The sequence below is a fragment of the Tetrahymena thermophila genome (genome assembly GCF_000189635.1).
Source record: "Tetrahymena thermophila SB210 genomic scaffold scf_8254697, whole genome shotgun sequence".
NCBI lineage: Eukaryota > Ciliophora > Oligohymenophorea > Hymenostomatida > Tetrahymenidae > Tetrahymena > Tetrahymena thermophila.
This window is the reverse complement of record NW_002476463.1, coordinates 1,665,456-1,689,577: the sequence shown is the minus strand read 5'-3', so window position 1 is coordinate 1,689,577 and position 24,122 is coordinate 1,665,456. Positions and strand designations below refer to the sequence as shown.

At 22.3% G+C, this 24,122-nt stretch overlaps 6 protein-coding genes across 6 annotated transcripts; 3 read left to right on the top strand and 3 right to left on the bottom strand. All coding sequences in view use genetic code 6, as the record gives it.

Annotated features, from left to right (window-relative positions):
- Positions 1–615: 615 nt before the first annotated feature.
- TTHERM_00355780 (alpha-tubulin N-acetyltransferase) lies at positions 616–2,374 on the bottom strand (the record flags this gene model as incomplete). Its single annotated transcript, XM_001010476.2, has 7 exons — positions 2,051–2,374; positions 1,773–1,994; positions 1,350–1,700; positions 996–1,246; positions 895–951; positions 730–838; positions 616–672 (listed from the first exon to the last, which is right to left on the bottom strand). Exons 1-7 carry the CDS (start codon positions 2,201–2,203, stop codon positions 616–618), a joined length of 1,200 nt encoding a protein of 399 aa, XP_001010476.2. The 5' UTR covers positions 2,204–2,374.
- Positions 2,375–3,084: 710 nt separating this feature from the next.
- On the top strand, positions 3,085–3,550 carry TTHERM_00355770 (hypothetical protein; the record flags this gene model as incomplete). Its single annotated transcript, XM_001010475.2, has 3 exons — positions 3,085–3,271; positions 3,331–3,369; positions 3,459–3,550. The coding sequence occupies 3 exons, from the start codon at positions 3,085–3,087 to the stop codon at positions 3,548–3,550; spliced, it is 318 nt and encodes a 105-aa protein (XP_001010475.2).
- An 801-nt stretch (positions 3,551–4,351) lies between these two features.
- Positions 4,352–5,722, top strand: TTHERM_00355760 (FHA domain protein; the record flags this gene model as incomplete). The annotated part of the gene is made up of 2 exons (XM_001010474.3): positions 4,352–4,715; positions 4,839–5,722. 2 exons carry the CDS (start codon positions 4,352–4,354, stop codon positions 5,720–5,722), a joined length of 1,248 nt encoding a protein of 415 aa, XP_001010474.1.
- A 1,471-nt stretch (positions 5,723–7,193) lies between these two features.
- On the bottom strand, positions 7,194–8,998 carry TTHERM_00355750 (GRAM domain protein; the record flags this gene model as incomplete). Its single annotated transcript, XM_001010473.1, has 5 exons — positions 7,194–7,848; positions 8,027–8,393; positions 8,452–8,647; positions 8,738–8,857; positions 8,951–8,998. The coding sequence occupies 5 exons, from the start codon at positions 8,996–8,998 to the stop codon at positions 7,194–7,196; spliced, it is 1,386 nt and encodes a 461-aa protein (XP_001010473.1).
- A 996-nt stretch (positions 8,999–9,994) lies between these two features.
- Positions 9,995–14,066, top strand: TTHERM_00355740 (Serine/Threonine kinase domain protein; the record flags this gene model as incomplete). Its single annotated transcript, XM_001010472.3, has 7 exons — positions 9,995–10,204; positions 10,429–10,689; positions 10,947–11,036; positions 11,131–11,609; positions 11,675–11,790; positions 12,551–12,692; positions 12,848–14,066. The coding sequence occupies 7 exons, from the start codon at positions 9,995–9,997 to the stop codon at positions 14,064–14,066; spliced, it is 2,517 nt and encodes an 838-aa protein (XP_001010472.3).
- A 731-nt stretch (positions 14,067–14,797) lies between these two features.
- Positions 14,798–22,905, bottom strand: TTHERM_00355730 (cation channel family transporter; the record flags this gene model as incomplete). Its single annotated transcript, XM_001010471.2, has 17 exons — positions 14,798–15,072; positions 15,200–15,255; positions 15,307–15,520; positions 15,583–16,234; positions 16,686–16,812; positions 16,878–17,413; positions 17,485–17,877; positions 17,950–18,176; positions 18,471–18,594; positions 18,643–19,507; positions 19,569–19,825; positions 19,886–20,004; positions 20,053–20,275; positions 20,334–20,541; positions 20,599–21,445; positions 21,835–21,878; positions 21,935–22,905. 17 exons carry the CDS (start codon positions 22,903–22,905, stop codon positions 14,798–14,800), a joined length of 6,138 nt encoding a protein of 2,045 aa, XP_001010471.2.
- Between the last annotated feature and the right edge of the window lie 1,217 nt (positions 22,906–24,122).

Genomic DNA, 24,122 nt, shown 5'->3' with positions numbered 1-24,122 from the left:
AAATTTAAAATAAACTTTTTTTCTTTAAAAAACATAAATAAATAAATAACTAAAATTGTATAAATAGTTAATTTAAAAATTTATAGTAAATCTGCCAAACATTATTTTTATAGAAATGAATATCCTTTAAAATAAAAAATATTAAAATGTATTCATTAGAAAAAAAACTTATTCAAATTTATTTTATTAAAACAATGTTTATTTATTTTTTCATTATTAGCTAAACAAACTTTTTAAATAATCATCAAAAAATAAATAATTCATAAATGAATCTTTTTAATTCTTGACAAAACAGATTTATGGAAGAAACTGATTTTAATAGCAATTTAATGAAATGAATTTATTTAATTAGTAAGTCTCTTCAATAGTAAATGTATTATTAGATAAAATATTTTCTTCATTAAAATTTATTAAAAAATAATATATAGATTCAATCAATGTTTAAAACGAATAATTAAATTAAAAGATTAAGAAAAATATGATAGAAGTTGATTAATATAAAGGAAAATCAATATGAATGTGAATAATTTCAAAAGAATTAGGTTCAAGTGAAATGAAAATTTAATAAAGGTAAAAAAATATATAAATAATAATAATAAGTTTTAGAAAAATTAATCATTTTTTGTAGTATGTGTAGTGATTTCCATAGTTAGAAGATGATGTTGAATAATACTATTTATTTTTTATTAAAAATAATTTAATATTTTTATTTTTATTTTAATTTCTTACATTAAATCCTGTCTGAGCCCATGGAGAAGTTCCAAACTAATTTGTGTTATAAACATTTTATGCTCTATGGTTTTATGTTAATGGGTCTTGAGAGAGGTTTTGCCTTTGCCTATTAAATAATGTAATTATAATTTTTGAATAACAAAAAATAATTAAACTTTTTACTTAATAATTTGTTAATTAACGACATCAAGCTCTCTTTCAGTTTACTATATTTTTTACCTAAATATTTGTTTTAATTATTGAAACTAATAAATTAATTTTACTATATTTTATCAAGTTATCTATCTTATCCAGGGAAGGGAGGCTTTTTGATATTTTTGTCAGCTCCCCAATTATTCTCATACTTATCTAACTAGTAGTCTTTTTAATATTACTGCTATTGTTGGCTTTTTGTTGAATATTAGGAATTATTAATATTATTTAAGGTATTTTCTATATTCTACTGACTTAAGTTATCTTTTTTATAAATTTCTTCTTTTGATAGTATAGCTCTGCCTGCATTCAAGAATTCTTTCTATTTAAATTAAATAGTATTTTTATAAAAATTAATCATGTTTAATAAGTAGTGCTTGAAAATAAATATAAAATTGTTCATCTATTTTATAAATATTTTTTACGTTGTTTCTAGATGAAGAGTGTTGCATTAAATCGATATTATTTTCTTGTTTATAAGGATAAGATTTACTATTAGACTGTTATTGCTGCTGTTAAGGATAATTAGTAGGAATTTGCGAAGAATAATCACTGTAAGGCTAAGAATAAGAACGAGTATTTTAATTTTATTTGTTTTAACTAGAAGCATCACTTCTAAAGTACTAATCAAAAACAACAAAATTGTTATTTTGTGCTATGTATTTGACTAAATTATAATGCTTTTTAAGGAAGGCTATCAGCTTGGGAGAAGGACGATCATATGCTAATTTTTCTGGTGAGGTTTATTCGCATTAAATCATGTACTCAAAAAGTAGCTACATTCATATTAAAATTTAATTTAAATTAATGAATTTCTCTGCTTTTTGTATAAAATAAAAATAAAATACTTTTCCATATCCTTATCTCTGGCAAGATTCATGTACATAAAAGTCAAGCACACATAGTGGCTTAATTTCTTTAATATTTCCCATCATATCTCGATAAAAAAGATTCTTTTATCCAACTTTAAGAAATCCCTAGCAAGTTCTACCTTCTGCCACTATGTAAACTCTTTAGTCTGTTCCTTATACCTTATCGTAATTTGTTATTACTTGCTTTAATCCCTAGGCCTATTATTAATTGTAAAATTTCTATCTTTATTTGTCGTATTTGACTTAATACTTACTATCGCTGATCTTTCACCCATCGTATTTAAAACTTATCCTAACTACTATTCTTGCTAACTGCTAACTTTGCTTCTACTAGCCCTTGGTATATATACACCAAGGCCTTACTAGTCCAATTAAACTAACTTATTAATGATGAAATTAAACTCCATTGCTTTTTAATTTTTTTGTTTATTTATTTTTTAGTTTGTTAACTAACTAACTAAACCAATTGAATGTATGTGCTGATTTTAATTTTCTAAAATCGATTAGTGGGTTTTTTTCTTTTGTTAAAGATATTGTAATATTTAATCTATAGATTATGTTTTAAACAGTAATTGATTGATTGATTTTTGCAAAACCTTCAATTAATTACCTTGCCTGCCTTAAAATTTATATGATTGTTAGTTTTAAAATTCATTCATTGTTTCTTTAAATTTTTTAAAGTTTTCATTGATTAAAATAACACTTTCATTTATAACAATTAGAAATCTTCTATTTCTAAATTTTTTTATTCTTAATAGTTGATTTTAGTTATTTTTTTTTTTTTTGAAAAATTAAATTTTTGATATCAAAAAGCTATTCATTCTGAATGAAAATGGTCATCTTAAACAGAAACATTTTTAAATTGCTTTTATTTAGAAAAATAAATAAAATTAATTTCCTTTTTTTGTAAATATTAATAAAGAGAAAAATAAATAAATTTTATATTTGCTTAATAAATAAAAATGAATTTATTTCAATAAATGTAAAATAAATAAAAAATTATAAAATCTTTTTAAAAAATTATTTAAATAATTTTAAAAAAAACTTGGAAAAAATATTTTTTTATTGATAAAATATTCAAATTATCAAATGAAATAAATAATTTTATGCAAAATATTTAAAATATATGTTAAAAAAAGCAAAATTCTACTAATACTTAAACGATTATTAAATTTAATAATTTATAATTTAACTCTTCTTTTTATTGGATGAAAACTATATATATATTTATATCTTTCTTTTTAAATATTAATTTATTTAGCTATACTTAATACTATTCAAAGATTTAATGTCAGACCCTAATATCAGAAAAAGCAAAGACTCTTTAAAGCTTAACAAATTTAATACATTTTAGATTACAGAGTCTAAGTTTTTAGATTCTTAAGCTAAGGGAAAGAAGTTGATTTTTAAACATTTTAGAAATGCGTTTATATTAGGTGCCATAACTGAGTTCATTATTATAAATACAAGAATATGTAAAATAATTAGGAGAAAAAATAAATTAAATAATTTATATAAATATAAATGCATTTAGATGACAATATTATACAAAAAAGTACTACAAGAAGACTAGGTAAAGTTATCAAATTTTAAAATATTATTATTGCTATAAAGCATTTATTTTTTTATAAATTGTAAACATTTTGATTATATAAATTATAGAGGCTAAAAAGAAGGAAGACGACAATTTAGCAGAAAGAAAATAGCTTATGTTACAAAAAAATACTCAAAATAGTTAGTAGGTAGCTTAATGAAGAAATAGATCATTTTATATAAAATAATAAATTCTATTCTATTTTCAAATAGTTCCCTTATTTATATTATATTAAATAATAATGTAAGTAAACTCTTTTTTTTCATTTAGAATTTAATTGAATGAATCTTCCAGAAATGCTATTCTATCTTTATATCTAAATTAGATTATTTTTTATGGATATTTAATATGGTATTTTTAGATTATTGAAACAATCTAATTAATATCTAAAAAAAAACAATAATTGATAATTACTATCAAAAAAATATTTTATTCGAATAAAACTTTGAAAATTTCTAATTTTAAAAATAGTTTTTTTCAATTGAAAATTTATGAATAATTGCCAAAAATTCTAATTAAGAATAATTTAATTTAATAATCAAAAAAGAAGTGTTTTTATCAAATTTTTTTGTTTATTTGATATAATTTATTCAATTGCTTTTAAAAATTTGTTTCCAAATTATTTTAGTAAATTTAACGAATAGAATAGATAATTATATTATTTATTTTTTCATATATTGAAAGAAATTATTTTATTCAGTTTTATCTTTTGAATTCTAGAATTTCATCACTTAGTTTGTTTTATAATTATTTCTTTCTGAATATTTTAACTGTATATTGAAGTATTACCATAATTTCGTATTTATTTTATACAATAAAAATAACTGTAATAATAATTAGGTCTTTGAATATTATTTTGTATTTGTTAATTAAGTCGTTGCTAATTACCGAAAAAGACTTATTTTACTATTGCTAATTCAATTTATTGAGATATTTAACTTTAATATTAATAACTTAAACTATGGAGTAAGGATTGTAACTTTGGAAGCAATTATTTGGGAGAGTTAGAGAAGTTGATTATGAGGAATTTAATGATAAATTTCATGATTTTGTAAAATAATACGGAGACTGCGATTTAGATGAATATTAAATGAGGTATATTAGAGAGTTGATTGATCCAGATAGATAATTTAGAGTATCTATAAGCGATTTTTTGATATTTTTTACTAGCTATTGGAATGTTCCATCAAAGAGAAAGCTTGTGTTCAACTACGAGTTTAAAATTAATGAAGAAAATTAAAAAAAAAGCCATAATGATTTAGATTATATTGAGCTAACAATATAAAATAAGTATTAAAAATCTGAAATAGTTTACTTATAAACAGGTATTTTATATTGAAAAAAATATTTTTTATTAAAAACTATTTTTATTTAATATCAAATTATTACAAAATTGCATTTTTATTCTAACGAATTTGGTATTAATTTAAAATAATTATTTAATCAAGGTAGCACAATAGATATTTTTAGAGATAAAATTATTCTGAATAAAGCTGTTGAGTAGGATTTAAATAAACTTGATGTCTTGAAAATGGGCAGTAGCACAAAGAAAGGAGCTAATGATATTGTTTTTCCTGATACATACGATATTTATCCTACACATTGTAAGATAGGAATAGGTACTACTGGCTATTATGTAAAGGATTAGAGTAAGAAAATGAATAGGATGAGATTTATTATTGGAGAAAAGAAGCCCTTGGTTTTAGATTATAAGATGGTATTTGAAATAGGAAGTAGTGGCTGTCGTTTTGCAGTTCGTAAAATATACCCAGAACCCACTTTTGAAGAAATAAATATGAATTTTGTCAGCTATATATTTACTGGCTAGTATAGTTTAGAAGCAGAACTGCAAGATTTCTAAAATAAATCATAAACTAAGATGTTTCATAATGTTAAGGAATGGAGAGAAGAGCAAGTTTAAATTAAAAAAAATTAAAAAAATGTATCTCAAACAGGAACAACGGCTGATCCTATTGGAGAATACTGCATTGAAATAGATTGCATAGAGGGAGAACTTAAAGGACAAACTTATACTATTAAAGGAAACTCAAAAAGCTTGACTATAGGCAGAGATAAATTATCTGATGTTCAAGTTAAGCACATAAGCGCTGCTTAGAATCATGCAGTAATCTATTTTAATAAAACATATGGAATATGGATGCTAAAAGAATAATAAAAGACTCTTGGGACATTCGTTTACCTTGCCAATTATGATTAATATGTTAATAATACTCATAGTAACTTTCATCTCATACAAAGTGATCTCTCTTTTGAGTTACATAACTACATATTTCATCCGAGACTTGTGTATAAGAAACTTGAAGAGTTGTGAGGAGAATAAAAATCCAGCTAACCAACCAAATAAATAAATAAAAAAATTATTGTTAAGCTTACTTTAAAAAAACAAATAATATAAATGTGATTATGTTTTTAATTAATGAAAAAATAAAACAACGTACAGTAAATAAACTATCAATTTCCAAATTATTCAGAATTAATAATATAAAATTATATAGTTAACGCTTGTGCTGTCTTTAATTAAATAACGAGTTTTTGTTAAAGGATACGTTTAATAAATTCAACAGCTCATAATTTTAATAACACAAGAAACTATTTACTACTTTTATTTTTTAAAGAAAATAATTTAAGCGTTAAAAATGGCAAATTAATTTTTAGTTAGTAAATTACTGAATAATTTATATAAAGGAGAGTAAATTGATTTATAATTAATTGTTCAGATGTGCATCATTCACTCGTTACGTTTATAATTGTAGTGTTTGTATATCTAATTATGTCTTTAGTTAATGAATTTAAAAATCATATGATGACTATATTTTTTTTCAATTTAAATTTTTTTTAGAAAATACAGGATTTAATTTGCGTAATTGCATGACGAAAACAAATTTTAAATTTCACAAATATAATTGAGTGTTTCTCGATGATAAAAAATCTTAAAATAGTTAATTTAAAATCAAAATACTTAAAATAATAATTTGGTTAATGATAAATTATCTGATATAAACTTAAGTATAAATTGGCAAAAAGAAGAGAGTAATATCACAATAAATAATCAATTAAAATTAAAATATGATTTTTTGTATGTAAATAAGTATTAAATTTTATGTTCTTTTTTTTTAGATTATTTGAAGTTAAAGTGTTTTTTGTACGTAATTCGGTATATTTATCTTTTTTTTTGGTTTGTTATTTACTTCTAAAATTATTAGTAAATTAAATGACTAACTTTTAATATAAATCAGATCAGTAATAAATATCTTCAAATAATAAATTGTTAAATTAATTATAGAAACTCAATTCATATAATTTATATTCCTATATTTGCTTTTAATTTTAAACATGTCTTATTTTATTCATTAATTTTTAAATGCAATATCTATTAAATTCATGAATCTTTAAAGTCAGTCTTCAAAAAACTTATTTTTATTCTACAAATTTCCTTACAATATGTACAATTTTTACCTTCTCAAAATTTAAAAAAAATAAAATTAGGAGTTTTTATATATTTATTGTAATTTTTCATATGCTATGGCAACCCCTCATTCTTTACTTACTTATACACCATAAACATAGATATAATATTTTTCTAAATATCAATTTCTATCAATTTATTTTGACATATATTGTTTATGAGGGTGTATGTATAGTATAAGACAAATAGCCAATATTAAGCATTTCTATATAATTTTTTTATTTTATTAGTACTCATTACGTTATAAAAATTTTAATACACATAACTAGACTTCGATTAAAATACTTTATTTTGATTGAAAAGTTTATTTATTTATTCATAATTCTTGATTAATGTTATTTTATTAACCAATAGCATAATCGGTTGTTATTGTTGATGATGATGTAAGATTTTAGTTTATTAATTATTAAGTAAGACTTAAAACCATTTTTTCAAGATTAGCAATTTTTAAATCAAGCTTGTTTACATTGTTATTGAAAATGATAATGTCTAGAGCTATGAGTAAGATAATCATACCAATCAAGCCAATTAAAATAGTTATGCCCTAGTTTAGTCTCTTAAAATCTTCAGTACCAACAATTTTTCCTGAACTTTGAAGTTTAGAAACCTTTTTAGATTGGTTGTCTTTAGGGTTGTTTTTGTTTAAGTTGAGTTCATTTTTAGTTAGAACTTATTCAAATTGTTGCTTATTTGAGTTGTTGGGGTTTTCTTCAGGCTTTTTAGGCTACAAAATTTTCCTGATCCTGCCTATCCAGACTTCATAATCTTCTTTCAAACCTTGCTCATTTCTTTGTGTAATTGTTTTCTTCATCATTGTATTTTTATTAAAAGTAACCCAGCCTTTACACACTAATAAACACTTGTCTGAACTTCCTTCAACAGGAGATATTTCCCATTTCTCTTCAGTGGTAAAATACCCACTATAAGGCACGTCAAATACTTTACTAGTGCTTGAGATGATCAAATTTTCCCTATTATGGTAAAAGTAAATGAATTTTGAATTTCTATTATAATCATAATTATTTAATTAAAGCGAGTTTATATTTATTTTAGAATCAATCTTTAGTGTATATTATGAATATAAGATGATTGATAAATAAATATATTTTAGGTAGATTGTAAACTATTCATTTAATAAATCTTTATTACCCTTCTTTCTTATATGTTTAAATTTTTTGGAATCTACTTGTATCTCTTAGAGGCACTCCTGAAACTTTGATTACCAAATTGCACTCTCTTGTAAAGCATTTGAGTTCTTCGTTTTCAGCCCATTCTGAAATTTTTATATCAGTTGATCCATTTTTTTCCATATGCTAACCATAAGAAAAAATTGCATTGTCTCCAATAAACTTTTCAAAAAATGCATCAACAGAAACGGGGAGAATACACCTTAAAAGTTCTTTGTTTTCTTCAGATGTCTCTGGATTCAAAATTTCAACGTCTGATTATTCAACCACTAAGCTATCTCCAGCTGATTGGCTGCCTTATTCGCTTATATTATCATCTTTATCTGAGCCTATTACATAGTATACATAATCAAGTTAAATTAAAATAGCTATTTTAGAATATTTTACTGTTTTCTTTATCGATATCTTGGAGAGGTTCTCCTTTCCAAATACCATAGAGGAGTTTATAAGCTGATTCTCTATTCCAGAAAGAGCAGAAAAAGTGTGATTTTTAGTCTTTTGTCTTTATCTCAATTGCATTGTTTATAAAACCTAGGACTGCTTCTTTCTTAATATCTTAGATTTCATTTACATTGATGACTCTCTGTAAATATCAAAAATGGGTTATTGTTAATAAACTGAAATTTATTTATCTTTTACAAATTAAAGAGTGATTTATTAAAGTTATTTTTACTTTAGTTTTGAATCCTAAAACTGTTGCATAAAAGCAAATATAATTTTCTGCTATAAACATTCTTCCATGTTTTAATATTCCATCCTAACAAGCACAACTAAAATCTTCAAAAATGATTTCCTATTTTATACAAGTTGAATTGTATCATTTTGCAATTTTTATTTTAAAATTAGCAAGCTTATGAAAAAGGAATATGCTATAAATTATTATTACATCCTTTGGTAAACCAAAAAGTTAGAGAAGTCTCTTTTTTGATGACATTTTGAGTAATTGTAAAAATCAATAAAGATTGAGTAATATTAATTTTTAATAAGATTTGACAGAAAAAGGATAAAAATCAATAAAGGAGAATAGTTAAGCAAAGCACTGATTTTTAATTTTGATGAAAATAATATAAAAATATATCTTACAACTCACAATCTAATAAAAAATTTATGGCTAATAATCCAATTATATAATATGTTAATAATAATATTAATTAAATCAATACAAGAAAGAACTCTTTTTAATTTTTATGAATTACTCTAATTTTAAAGCACAATAAATACTCAAATTCAAAATGAAAAACTTGTTGTTTTTTAGAAATATTTTTTTTCTCTCTAAAAAATTAAGTAAAAAATAACAATAATAAGTAAAAAAAATGTAAACTTTTCACGTTGATTTTGAAAATTTTTATATTCAAATTTACCTTTTAGTTTTATGGAGTTTTTGTTACTCATTAAGGTGCATTTGTTCAAATAAATTTTATCTTATTTAAATATTTCCTTTCATTTTTTGTACAAGTTAAATTTATTTATTTATTTTTTTGAATCTTATTGAAGGAGTAAAATAAAATAATTTTTAATATTAAAAATTTTAACATTTAAATGTTATTATAATCGTCTACAAAACTTTTACTAGTTTGATAGTTCTTAAAAATATTGTTTAAAGAATTTAAAAAAGAGCAATAAAATTATGAATTACTGAATCTGTCTCAGACCTACTTTTTTTTTTGTTTTTTTGATGATCTGAGTTTATCTGGTTATTTTTAATCGCATATTTTATATTTTAAGTTTTTATTATACTAGCAAAATAGATCTAGCTTATTAATTATTGCAAACCCCTTTCTTAAAAAATATATATAAATTATTTATTTTCAATAAAAATCTGAAATATTGATTGTTTAGAGAGAGATTATAAGAAAGTGAATAAAAGAAACAAAAGTTTTTATTTTACTGTGCTAAATTTTTTATTTTTTAAAGAGTTTCAAGTAATATTATGAAAATTAAAACTAATGGTTGGCTATTCGCCTCACAAAAATCTTCAAATTAATAGTCAATATGGTTGAAAGAAAAAAAACCTCTCAAATAATCAGATTTAATGAATTTATAAGTTACACCTAGCTATTTTTAAAAGCGCACTAAAACATTCAAGAGACTCGTAAAGCGATACTACTATATTGCTAATAATACTCTATATTATTGCGAGGTAGAAATATATTTTACTATCATATTCAAAAAAAAATAATTTATACCTTTAAAAGAAAATGAATAAATCGACATATTATAATTCATTTTTAGTCACTAATAAAATTACGAAAATTGATTTATGACTACATTTTTAACTAATTCATTTTTAAAGATCTATTAAATCTTATAAGTATAAAAATAAAATCATATTTGGTTTCTAAATTATAATAAATATTGATATAGAAATAAAAAAGCACATCGATAAAAGGAATGTTAGATCTCAGCTTAGTTTATGCAGAATTTTATGAATCCAAAGTGAAAATCTTAAAAAATAACACGTATATTATTTGTTTGCGATAAGATTCCTCCTTTGTAGAACTATTAACAGAAAATAAACAAATATTTAATGAATGGTGTGTTGTTCTAAGAAGATGCTGTATTATGCTTGACTTTCATAACTAGTTTAATATACTTAAAATGATTGGTAAAGGTGGATTTTCAAGAGTAAAATATTATGTTTTATACAATTTTATTGTTCTATTATTTATAACACAAGATAATTCTAAAGCATTTAGTTGACTTTCTTTTAATCAATTAATTTTTAGTGATATTCAAAGAAAACTCTAATCATTAAATAAATCAATCAAAGGTGTTTAAAAAATCTAATACCAGATTTTATAAATATTAATTTATTGAGATAATTAAAAATACCATTAAATATTTTTCTTCTTTTTTCAAATTTCTTTAATTTATAACTGTAGGTATTTCTTGCTTAGGATAAGTTTTCACGTGAAAATTATGCAATAAAAGTTATAACTAAAGACAAGTTATTATAGTAAACAAAGGGAATTGTAAAATATTTTTTTTTAAAGTTTTAAAACTTAATAATTACTTAAAAAAGCAAAGAAAATTTATTAAATGATTTATTTGTTTGTAAAAAAAAAGAAATCTCTGCTTAACGAAATATAGATAATGAAAGAACTTGATAATGTAAATGGATGTCTTAAATTAATTGGTGTTTACGAAACAGACAGCTCTGTAAATCTGATCTTAGAATATATCAAAGGTGGTGAGCTAGTAAAAAAAATAAAATTAAAAGACAAATAAAACTTTACTATAGAAAATATGAGATAACTTATGTAAAATATACTGATTGCCCTTGCACATATACATCAAAGAAAGATTATCCACAGAGATTTAAAACCAGATAATATCCTAATTGAAGATGATATTAATTCTACTAAAATAAAAATAGCTGATTTTGGCCTAGCTACTTATGATAGTACTGTATTAAATGATTTTTTATTTAAAAAATGTGGTACTCCTGGTTTCTTAGCTCCAGAAGTTCTTTCAAACAAAGATACACATAAACTATATGACCATAAAGTGGATGTCTTTAGTGCTGGCGTTATTTTTTACATACTGTAAACAAATTTTGCTTTCTTGAATTTCCTTTAATTAATATAAAATTTAATGATAATAAACATAGATTATGTGGTCAATAACCTTTCAAAGGAAGCAATCACAGATAAGTAGTTGAGTAAAATAAAAAATGTGAAATTGATTTTTAAATACTGGATTCAAATTAAAAAATCCCTTAAGCAGGTAAAGAAATTTGATTAATCAATTAATAATAATATATCTGTGTTTAATCCAAATAAACACATATTTATTTGTTCCCTTTTTAATAAATAAATTTTAGAAAAAAATTAACAAAAACTATTCCAATCATAAATCTACCACAAAAAAGATAGAATTTTAGATAAATTAAATTAATATTTTTAATAATAATTAATTGTCTAAAAGAGAAATAAAAGTCTATTTCATAAATGATGTTATTTTACATCCTCTAATATTTAAAGAATTTAACTTTTTTACTGTTTGCAAATATAAAATGCATCAACTTTATTTAAGTTAAATATTTATTAAAAAACATCAATTTTATTTAAGTTAAATTCTTAGCATCAATTTTATTTATTTGAGTTTAATATTTATCAATAAGCATCAATTTTATTTATTTGAGTTTAATATTTATTAAAAAGCATAAATTTTATTTAAGTTAAATTCTTAGCATCAATTTTATTTATTTGAGTTTAATATTTATCAATAAGCATCAATTTTATTTATTTGAGTTTAATATTTATTAAAAAGCATAAATTTTATTTAACTTAAATATTAAAAAAAACTCAATTAAATTTATTTTTTTACACAATTCATCCCTCATATATTAATGCATTCATTTTATAGCTTAAAATTTTATTTTCTCTATTTTATTTATTTGAATTTAATATTTATAAAAAAGTATAAATTTAATTAAATTTTACATTTTCTAAAATTAAATTTTTTATTTTTCAAAACTTAACAGCTAAAATTTTGGTAAAGTAAATGTTAGCTAAAGACCCTATCAATAGACCTACATCGCAAGAGTGTCTTAACAGCCCATTCTTTAAAGAAAATATCATCAATAACTCTCTTCACTTCGATTTACATAACTACGAAAATTAAAAGTATGAAATAGTTTTATTCATTTAAAATAATTATCAATCAAATCTTTTCTATTTTAATCTTATTAAAAAAACTATTAATTAGAAATAATTTTATAAATAATAAAATATTTAATTATTTGGCTTACCTAAAATGATACATTTTAAAAAAATATTAGATTATAATCATTAGATGGACTTAATAGACTTAAAATAGATTCTTTAGATAAGAATTCTTAAAATGATTTGTATTGGGTTAATCCTGTGTGGAAAGGCTAGACAAATACTGTTTAAACAGTGACAAAGCTATCTTCAATATACTTGTAAATAAATGATGTTAGAAAAAGAAATAAAAGCAACTTTGCTCCTATAAATGTTCATGCTGAGGAAAGTAAAGATGATGATAGTGGAATAGCTAGCTCTGTTAGAGAAAAAAGAAGTGCCAGTGCTGATTGCGATTTCAGAAATAAATATTTGCAAAATCAGAGTCTTCATATAACAGTGTTAAAGAAGTAAAAATAAGGAGATGAATAAACAAACAATGATAACCCAGAAGCGTCTATTGATAATAATATTGATTGTATAGAAGAAAATTTTGATGTAAGCGGATATGACTTAAAAAATAGTTTGGACTAATAAGAATAAAATAAAAATGAAGACTAATTTAAATAATAAAATAGTGATTATAATAATAACTAATTAAATCTGAAGGCTTCATAATTTAAAAAGAGTCAATTTTTAGATTCAAACAGGGACGAATACAAACCTAGCATGAAATCTAGTGGATGGGAAAGCATCGAAAATGAACCATAAATTAACAAGCAAGGTTTAAATTAAAATAGATTAGAAAACAAATACTCTTTAAAGCCTTTCCAAAATATGGAGGCGATAAATGTTTAATACCCAACTTTTATGAGCTAAATTTCTTAAAAGGAGCGTTAAGATGTGAGGCTCAGCAATATCATTTCAGATGAAAAAGTGAATATGGATGAAGATTTCTATAATAAGCAATACTCTTCAAATAGAAGCATAGAGTATAATCTAAAAAAAAATGAAGCACTTGAAAATCATTGCTAAAAAGTAAACCACATCAAAATAAAACTTAGAGATTTTAATAGCTCAAGTATGTGGTACAACCCAATATAATAAATAGTTGCTGCTCCAAGTATTCTAAGCAAGGAAAATTAGAATTATAATTCAGAAGCTTTTGAAGACGAACAGCATCAATACTACTCAAGGCAAGGGATTAGAAACAGTACATACAATTAGAATAGTTGCCAAGAAGCCGATTTTAGAGTGAGCGAAGTAGAAGAAAATATAAGTTCAAGGCATTTTACTACAATAAATCGTAATCTCATTTTTAGATACAATCCCTTCGACTGCAATGTGTGTTTATGACCAAAAAAATAATTTATTTAAGATCTTAAAATAGTTTTCTACCAAATTACAAAATAAATATTTAAAGCTGAAATAAAAGACCAACCAGTTTGTCCTTATTAAAATATAAATAAATAAATAAATCATCTAAAATAGATTTAAGCTAGTTTTAAAATTCAATTTATCTAAAATATTATCAAAATGAATTTTTTGAATCTATCTTTTAAATTTATTATAACTTTAGACATGATTTATTAAAGAAAAAATCTCTATAAAATCCTTTGAAACTAACTAATATTGATTTAATCAGAACCAAAATATAAAAATTGTTTATAACCAAATAACTAAATATCTAACTAACTAACTAACTAACTTACTAGCGAAGTAAAATAATAATAATGATAATAATAAATAAGTAAATTAATCAATAAAATTAAATATAAAAATAAATAAATAAATAAATAAATAAATAAATGTATTACTAAATTTCAATATTAAATAAATTAAAAAATTTTAAATTACTTATCATATATATAGGATTTATATATAATTAACTAGATATATATTTATATTTACAAACAGTTAATTATTAATTACTAATGATCGTTTGCTATTTTTTTTATTCTTAAAAAATATTATTTTTGATTGCTCCTTCTCGCTTTTTGTGTCAAAAAATATTAATTTCTTTCATTAAAACAAGAAAGTTATATCTAGCTAGTTAGATATATAGTTTAAGAAATAACTTAATTTTCTCATTTTTTATTGTTTGAACTCCACGGTTTGTTTGTATAATTTCTTTATAAAACTTTTTACTTTTAGTTATTTGTTAAGCTATAAGTGTTTATGTTTTCTGTTTTATTCATTTTACTACTAAGTTTGTTTTTAATTATTTACTCCTTTATCTTTTTCTCTCTTTAAACCTATCTAATATAATCTTAAATAGTTACTGCTGCATAGTAATTTAAAATAGTGAAGTATTTCTTTGGCTAGTTAAATTCATCTTTCCTCTTGTTATACTTCTTTAGAGCTAATTAAGTAATTAATTGTTTATTTAAAATTAAATAAATGTAAATATAATTAAATTTCAAACTATTATTTTAAAGAAATCAAATAAACAAGTAATAATTAGTAAAGTAGATTTATTGGTTAATTACTTGGATATTCTGTTTCCCAATTCTTCATCAGTGTTTACACTAGACTGTCTTCAATTCTTTTATATAAAAAAGTATAATTTGTTTAATGAAATTGTAATTTAACTTACACTATCCTACTGTTAATCAGAAAAGGATCAGAGATATTATTATCCTTAGCTTTCTTCATAATTGCATTTCTTGATATTTTTACACAGAAATCCATGAAGTGCGTTTTGTCGTTTGAATATAATCTGACATTGAAATTTATAAGCTCCTAGAAAATCTTTCTTTTTGAGAAAAGTTACAATTTGCTCTTTCTATCTTTAATATCTCTTTTTTAACCTTTTTAATAAATATTTTATTAGCTATTTTTTTTATATTAATTTATTGATCTATTTATTTACTATAACCATGACCTGTAATCTGAGTTTATAAAAACTCATTTTTCAAACCTATAGGCTCTGGAATGTCCAATAATAATAAATACATCTCCTCAGGGTCAATGAACCCTGTACCATTTTAATCGTAGACTGACCATTTTTCAATAATACTTTCAAGTACTTCTGGAGAAATTACAGCTTCATTTTCTTTTAGAGTGTCAAAGAAACCCTCGATTACGAGAGCTAAAAAGAGATTTATGATTATATATCTTAAGAAAAAGACCACTACTAAGAAGAAAGGGTAACTAAGTGGATTAGAGCAACCTTTGATACCATCTTATTATTAGTCTGAATAGCTCTAACTATAGCAGCCTGATTAGTCAAATCCATATTATTATATGTACCAATCCCAGTTTTAATTTTGTATACACTATAAAATAACTAAAAACGAACCTGTAAAAGTTTAGAAATTATATGAGTATGGATAAGGAGCTCTTGAATCAAAGAATGGATATTATTAATCTCCATCTAAAAGCTAGACTTAAGAAAATAAATTCATTCCTAAAATTGCACAAATAAAAGCTATCAAAAATACAAGAAAAGCTATATTAATTAAAGAAGGTAACAAATAGTATATCGAATCTATCAAAACCTTTAAAGATTATGAAGCTCTAATCTAATTTTTTTAATTAAATATTTTAAAAATAAATTAATTTTATAGTAAGCAAATGTTTAAATTTGTTTTTAAGTCAAAATACTGTAAATAAAAATAATTTAAATAAACATTTAAATGTCAGCTTTCAAAACTTATTTTTTAAGCAATTATTTAAATTATTATTTTGCTTCCTTTCAAATTATTTAGTTTATTTAGCATTTTTTTACATTGTTTTGAAATGTATGTCTTCAGTTTTTATTAATAATATTTTATAATTATTTTTTTTAAGTATTTTATTTAACTCTTGTCATTAAATAAAAAACAGTTTCATTAAGGTAAATTTTTTTATTTTAATTTGCTTCTCGATTTATTTTTATTTTTAAATATTAAATCTAAATGACATAAATAAAATTAATGTGGGTAGTTGTGCAGGTTATTTTTTTTATTTTTAACAAAATTTAAAGCTTTTTACATATTTAACTATTCTTCCTAATCTAAGAGCTCTGAATATAATAGGCAAGTTTGAAACTGTCGACGTTGATACAAAAATAGAAGAAAAGAGAACAATATCTGTAATCAAAATAACACCAAAATCAAATCTATTATTGATATATTTATTATTTATTGTCAAATAAAAAACTTTGAATGAAAGAAATAAAAATACTTGTTCCAATCATCTTTGAAGTAAAAATAAACCCCAACTCCGACTATTTTTATAAGGGCCTCTACGTGATAAATACCTAAGCAAAAATTATTAATAACATTAATTGCATAAGCTCCCTAATCATCCATTCCTTTGTATTAACATCCCATGGTTACGAGATTTAAAATTATAAAGAAGATAATTATTTTTTCAAATTTAGAAGATTTTGCTAATATATAACAAAAGTGTCTGTAAGTATTCTCAGGAGTAGGAATAACTACCTTTAATTTTCTTTTCATCATATACTTTTACATTTCTACCCATTGTCTTTGAATGCTTGTTAAGTTTTTGTAGCCAGAAATTTCATCTTTTATTCTTTTGAAGTTATTTACTACTAAACCTGTAATTAGGTTGGTTGTAAAAATATTTCCCATAAACAATAGCAATAGATAGATAAGTGCATAACCTCTTTAATAATCTTTTATTGGTTATTTTTCTATTCCAGAAGCGTCTATAGATGACCACATCAATTGAGTCCAATTTTCACCTAAAATAATCTGATTTTTTCAAGCAAAAATTTATTTGATAAATATTTTAAAACAAACTAGTTATATATTTATTAATTTACTTTGAACAAAGATATTACAGATAAAAAAACAGTGTCAAAATTAAAATATTGATTGACCCACTAGCCACCTGATTAGTTGCAATCTTAAATTGTTACTATTTTCTTATATAAATCAGAATCTACCATATTATTAATATCGTCAAAAGAGCAATATTGTAATTCTCCTTTAAATGAACTCATAAGGAAGATAGCAAATATCCAAGTCATTATCAAAATAACAAAAGCCAAACTAGTTAAAACTGGAATTGTTTGAAACAGTGAATTAACCAGTAGCTTTAATGATTCGTTCTTTGTTATAATTTTTAATGGCCTTAGTGCTCTAAAAACTCTTAGTGATTTTAATGATTTAAGGCTTTAAGTAGATAAAAATCCAGATAAATCTACAATTGCACACTAATTTATTATTCATTTATTTATTGATAAATATATTTTTAAAATAATTTTATTAAAATAAAAAGATCTTACAATATTAACAAAAAAATCAAGGATATTCCAAGGACTCCTTAAGTAGGCTTAGTCTGGCTTAGTGAAATTATATAAGAACCCATATGCTATAATTTTAATAGCAGCTTCAACACAAAAAACAACAGTAAAGTAAAAGTTAAGTATCTATAAGACTTATTTAAAGATTGAATTTGGATCATATAGAGGATTGTCCAATGCAAGTTGAATTGAACTAAAAACTATGTGAACTTTATATTTATTAATAAATATTTTTAAATTTATTAAAATTCAAATAATTTAATTTGATAATATATTTTAAATAAAATAAAATCAATTTCTTTTATCAAAAATGTTCTGATAAAATAATAAGTACTTTGAAAAACAAATAAAAAAGTCTTAAAAATAAATAAAAAGGTCTTTGAAAAATAAAGAAAGAAAGAAAAATAAATAGATAAATATATTTTCCTTAATTTTAATATTAAATAAATAGAATTTAAAAGATGATTTAATTGAAATAACTTATTATTTATTGTATTAATTACCTAAGAAAAAATTATCCCAATAGTTAGTCTCTATAAGCCTGATACAATTTTTTCTTATAAAGGAATTTTTATGAAACATAAAGCAGCTTGAATATTTCAAATAGAATCCTATTTTACCTAGTTTCTGTTTTAAAAATTGTGTGAAATGTTTTTTATTTTGAATTAATTTTACTTTTTTTTCCTTCTCAAGATCAGCTTGACTTCTATGTTTATTGTATTACTTAAAGGAGCTCATGGATAACTAAAAGGGGGATTTTCTTTAATCAGGGGTTGAATCATTATTGTTCGATCCTTGTCTTTAAAAGGTTCTCTCCTCTCCTAATTGAGAAGTGACTTCATTGACTTTTTAAGGCTTTGGATAATTGGCATTTCGAGGTTTTTGTTCATCAATTTCATCATTTTTTAATGGCATAATTTTAAAATTGAGACCAGGAGATCTAAAATCTTTGAGTGTCTATTAGTCTTAATTATTAATTAGAGGACCTAATGTTTGCAGTTAATTATCTTCTGTTTACAATCTATTTTCATTATTATCTTATTATAGTACTTTTCTTTTTTTTTATTATGCTTTTAAGCTAAATTTATCGTCCTGTTTTTCACTGTCGACTACTGAGCTCTTAAAATTATCTTCTTTTGACTAACTATCATCATCCCCTTTAGACACAAACTTAGAATTTATATTCTTATAAGTATCATTTTTTATAAAATCTTTCTTTTACATTTCTTAAGGAAGTTCAGAATTTTTTCTCCTCAACTTCATACTCAAAATTTAATCAATTGCAGTTTTAGCACCTCTCATAGCTGCATCTGATTTCTTATTTGCATAATCAAAAGATGCAAGCATAATAGCAGTAAATGAATTTAAAAATATTGTTTTCCCAATAACCATTAATAGAATAAAATAAGGATGCGCTTTCAAACTTCCTTCACTTCTAACACAATCGAACCAAACCCTATTCCACTGATCTCCTTAAATAGTTGTGAAAACTAAAGTAAAAGCTGATAAAATATTATCAAAATTAAATCTAGGAGATTTCCTTTTATAAATAAAGTTATTGAATCTAATTTGAAATGATATTTATTTATTTATTTATTTACCCATTGACGAGGTCATATTCATCTGAGTCATTAAATTTGAGTTTTCCTCCAAATAGCCACATTCCAATTATCGTACCTAAGTACATAAAGGAAAATGCTATCAACATAATATTGATTACATAGGACATGCTATGGTTCATAGCATCTATTAATATTCTATAGTTAACCCATTTCTAAATATTTGTAAAAGCATACAAAATTCTAATCCCTTTCAGACAAGAAAAAGGAACCAAATCCTTTGTTTTGAAAACTATAACCTTATATTTATGAAAAAAATTTTTATGATAATAATTTTGTTTTATTGATTGATTGATTACAGTCGAAGTTACATCTATAATAATTTCACCGAGTAAGATATAATAATTCTACTTACTTGAGAGTAGTCTAAGCGCATCTTCAAAAAGAAACAGGAGAATAAATACCAAATTAAGTGTTTCTTTAAATTTGTATAATTAGATTTAAAATATTTTTATTTAAAAATTACTTAATATGCTGTAGAAGCTGTCACTAACTGCAGGGTATTAATTGAAGCTGAGTACAATAATATTACAGAAAATGCAAAGATTGATAAATACTAAGAATATTTTGTTTGAAAGAAAGATGTCAATTATTCCCCTATTGTAATCTAATTCATTTTCTTTCTACTAAGATTCTATTTTATTTTTTGAGCTTTTTATTTACAACAAATTCAAAATTGATTAGCCATACTTTATTATTTAAAAAATATTTTCTTAAAATGGATTTAATTTTCAAAATTTAAGTTACTATTGAAGGACTAAATGGAATTTTATTAAATGTTTTTCTTCTATTTGAATTGAAAGACGCATTAGTCCTATATGCTAATGAAAAATTGTTATGTTGTTACCCATTGTTTTTATTTTTATTAGTTTCTGCTCTTGAAATCGATTTATCTAAAAACTCACTAGCATATAATTATTTGAATTTCTTTAGCTCTTCTGCTACATTTCTATCCCTAAATTTTTTGATATTTAAGAATAAATTGTATAATTGTTTATAAATAGAATTTTACTTCATATAAAAAATATCTTTTTCTTCAGCTATAGATTTCAAAGATACCTTTTTAGAATACTCTAAATGTTTTTTTAAATCTTTTTTGTTATTGCTATTGTTGCTGTTGTTCAGTTAATCTATTTATTTATTTTGTTTTAATTCTATACTTTATCCATAATTCTTCTCTCTATTCAATTCTTCTAATTATTTTGCATTTCTTCTTTTGTATGGAGGATTTATTATTTATTATTTAGAATTTAAATTTAAGCCTATAAATGTATTTTAAATTTATTTTTCTGTGTTAAGAGTTATTTTTTCAGGGTAAATCCTATTTACATTTTTGTTAGAAGAATCAGCTGCTCCACCTTTAAGGTTATAAAAGCTATTTGTAGCTAGTGATTAATTATTAGTAATAGCATCATATTGCTAATGTTATTAAGATCCTTGAAATCTAACAGAATTTGATTTTCTTTTTTATGAAGCATTCTTTTTTTCTTCTTCAGATTCAATTTATTAGTACTTGATAAAAAAGATAGCTATAATCAAATTATTTAGAAAATATGTACACACTAAAAAATAGCAAGTAACAAAAATAATAGGAATGAATTAGTCATGAGAATCCTCCATCATATAAAGCACATTATAATATCCTTCCACCATATAAAATAAGAACAGAGTCAAATAAGTTTGATATAAATTATCAAAATTTGTGATTCCATAATTATAATATCTTGAACTAGTAGGTTTATCCATGTTAGCACTATCAATGTATGAAGTATCATTTTTTATATAGCTATAGTTACTTCCACAATAGGTATTATCAGGACATGAAAATCTACCACCACAAACTCTATAAACTCCTTATGCTTTTATTTAAAAATTTATTTGTTTTTTATATTTGAAAAAGTTAGGAAGAACTAAACTAATAAATAAATCTAAAATTTTTAAATTTTACTCAATCTTAACTTTTTTGTTTTTTAATATTTTTAGAATTATTTTTAATTTTTTCAAAAAAACGACATTTAAATTTATCTTTAATCAGCAAATTAAAAAGTTTTTTTTAGAGTTTATTTATAAAAAATATTTTTTTTACAAATTTCTCTTCAATTTGCCTTGCCATTGATTTAATTTTTTTAAAAACAACAAAAAAGTTTTTTATTTTGAAATTAAGAAATCCATTTTTGGTTGAATTAAAAAAGTTATTAGAACAAAAAATTATAAATTTATAACTTTTTTATCTTAAATTTAGTTTTACCTAGTTCCCAATCTCCTTAGCCAGGTACTGGAGTGGTTCTACATCTAATTTAATAAAATACATATGAAAAAAACATAAAAGTAAATATATATATACATACCTGTAGTCTAGAGATCCCGAAAATATGTTTGTGGATAAGATTCCAAATAGAGTAATAAAAAAGAATATAAGAAATAATAGTTTAAATAGAGTTTCACCAGAAATTTGATAAAGTTTTAAGATTATGTAAGATTTTCTCAATTACTTAATGTTACTTGTAAACTCAAAAACGTAAAAGATCCTAAAGATGAAGAGGAAAATGAATGAAGTATCATATATAACTATTATGCCAAAAACTATTAAGATGATTAAATTATTGATGTTTTTGAGATAGCTGTTATACGATTAGTAAAGCCCTCTAGCAATGATTTTCAAAACTATTTCAATGGCAAAATAACTTATGTAGAAATATTTAGTGTATGAAAAAATGCTCTAATATCCTCCTTATTTAATATTTTCCTCATCGCTTAAGTTGTAGTTATGCATTCCCATGAAGACTGCCATAGTTAAAATTGTAATAAAAGTAAAAAATTTATAGTAATTCCATTCTGTAATCCAGACAGATAATCTTCTAATCAAATGCTCTTTTTTAAATAATTAACAACTTTCTTTGCAATACGTGAATGTTTTTCCATGGTAGAAGAATTAAACCATCTTTTTACTATTATCTTCTTCTAAATCTTCATCCTTTTGAAAGAACAAGCTTTTCATTTGAAAAGAATTTAAACCCTAAAAGGTACTTTTATCAACCATTTTTCTTTCTTCCCCTACCGCGTAATGTCTCTCCTCATTAATTGATGTATATTCAAGTAAAGCTTTATTTTTTACATCCCATTTCGAACTTAATTCATTATTATCATATTCCCTTTATGTGAATTTTTCAGGAATCTTCTTAGGAATTAAACCTTTTTTTTTACGCGTCTGCAAAGAATATTGAGTCCTTAGTGTAGCACTTCCTTTTGTGGGATACTTAAACAAGCCGCCCCTTCTATAATTAACAGTGTCAGTATATTATTCAACGTATGTATTCATAATTTAATTTAATTCTTAGAATATATAAGTTAAGATATTATTAAATTTATCAGTTTTAAACTTAACAAAAATGCCTTATTTGCCTATATAATGACAAGTTATCTAATTTAAAATGTCCTTGCTATTTGCTTATGATAATACTATGGCAAATTGCCAAATTTAAACCTTTTGCAGTTAATTTGTAAAAATTAAAACCCTAAGAATAGTTTCTTCGATATATCAAATTAAGATTTAATTTTTTTAGATTGAATTACATATAATTTTTAATTGTTGCTAATTGATGATTTCTAAAATTGATGCATAAAATCTGATTGTTATTATGATTTCAAGTAAATTTATTTAAATGTTCAGTATTTGTGTAAACTTAAATTATCTTGTAACCCTTCAAACATAAATATTTTTACTAGTCTAGATCATTAATTCAAATTATTATTTTAAGCTCTTTATTTGTTTAAAATATTCTATATTTAGAAATGCAAAAAGTTCTATAAAACTATTAATTTTAATGAATTAGTATTTTAACTTAAGAAATAATATTACATTTTTAAGTGATGGTAATTGTTCCAAAAATATTACAATTATTTCATTAATTTAATACATTAAATATATAAATTTTAAAATAAAAAACATAAGTTAAACAAACAATTTTTTGGACTAGAATATTTTCAGTTAAAAATTTGATGATAAAAAACATAAATAAGTGAGCTTTCTAATTAAATAGCAACTTATTTTTAACAGAATTCTACCTATCTTATTTGAGGTTTAATTAACAATTTCAAAAAAATTCTTTTACTGTTTTTTATTTTTTTTAGAATTTTGCTGTTTTACAAATTAAGTTTTTTGATGGAATAATAAAAACTGACAAAGTTTTTTATGTTTCATTTGATAAATCAAACAAACAAATAAATAAATAAATAATAAATTATTTTATTAAAATAAATTTTATGCTAAGATTAAATTATTTAATTTAAAATAAGGAGAATGAAATAATACACTATTTATTTATTTTATTTTTATTAGCTTTAGTATTTAGTGAGTGTTTTATGTTTAATATTTTATATTTTCTTGATGATAAATCAATATTTATAGAACTTCTTTTAACAACCAAATATTTATTTATTTATTATTTAGTTTCTGATTGTAATATTAAAAAATTAATTAGATTTGATCTATCATCAATCAATCAATCAATCGAATTATTCTTCTTGCCTTTTTTA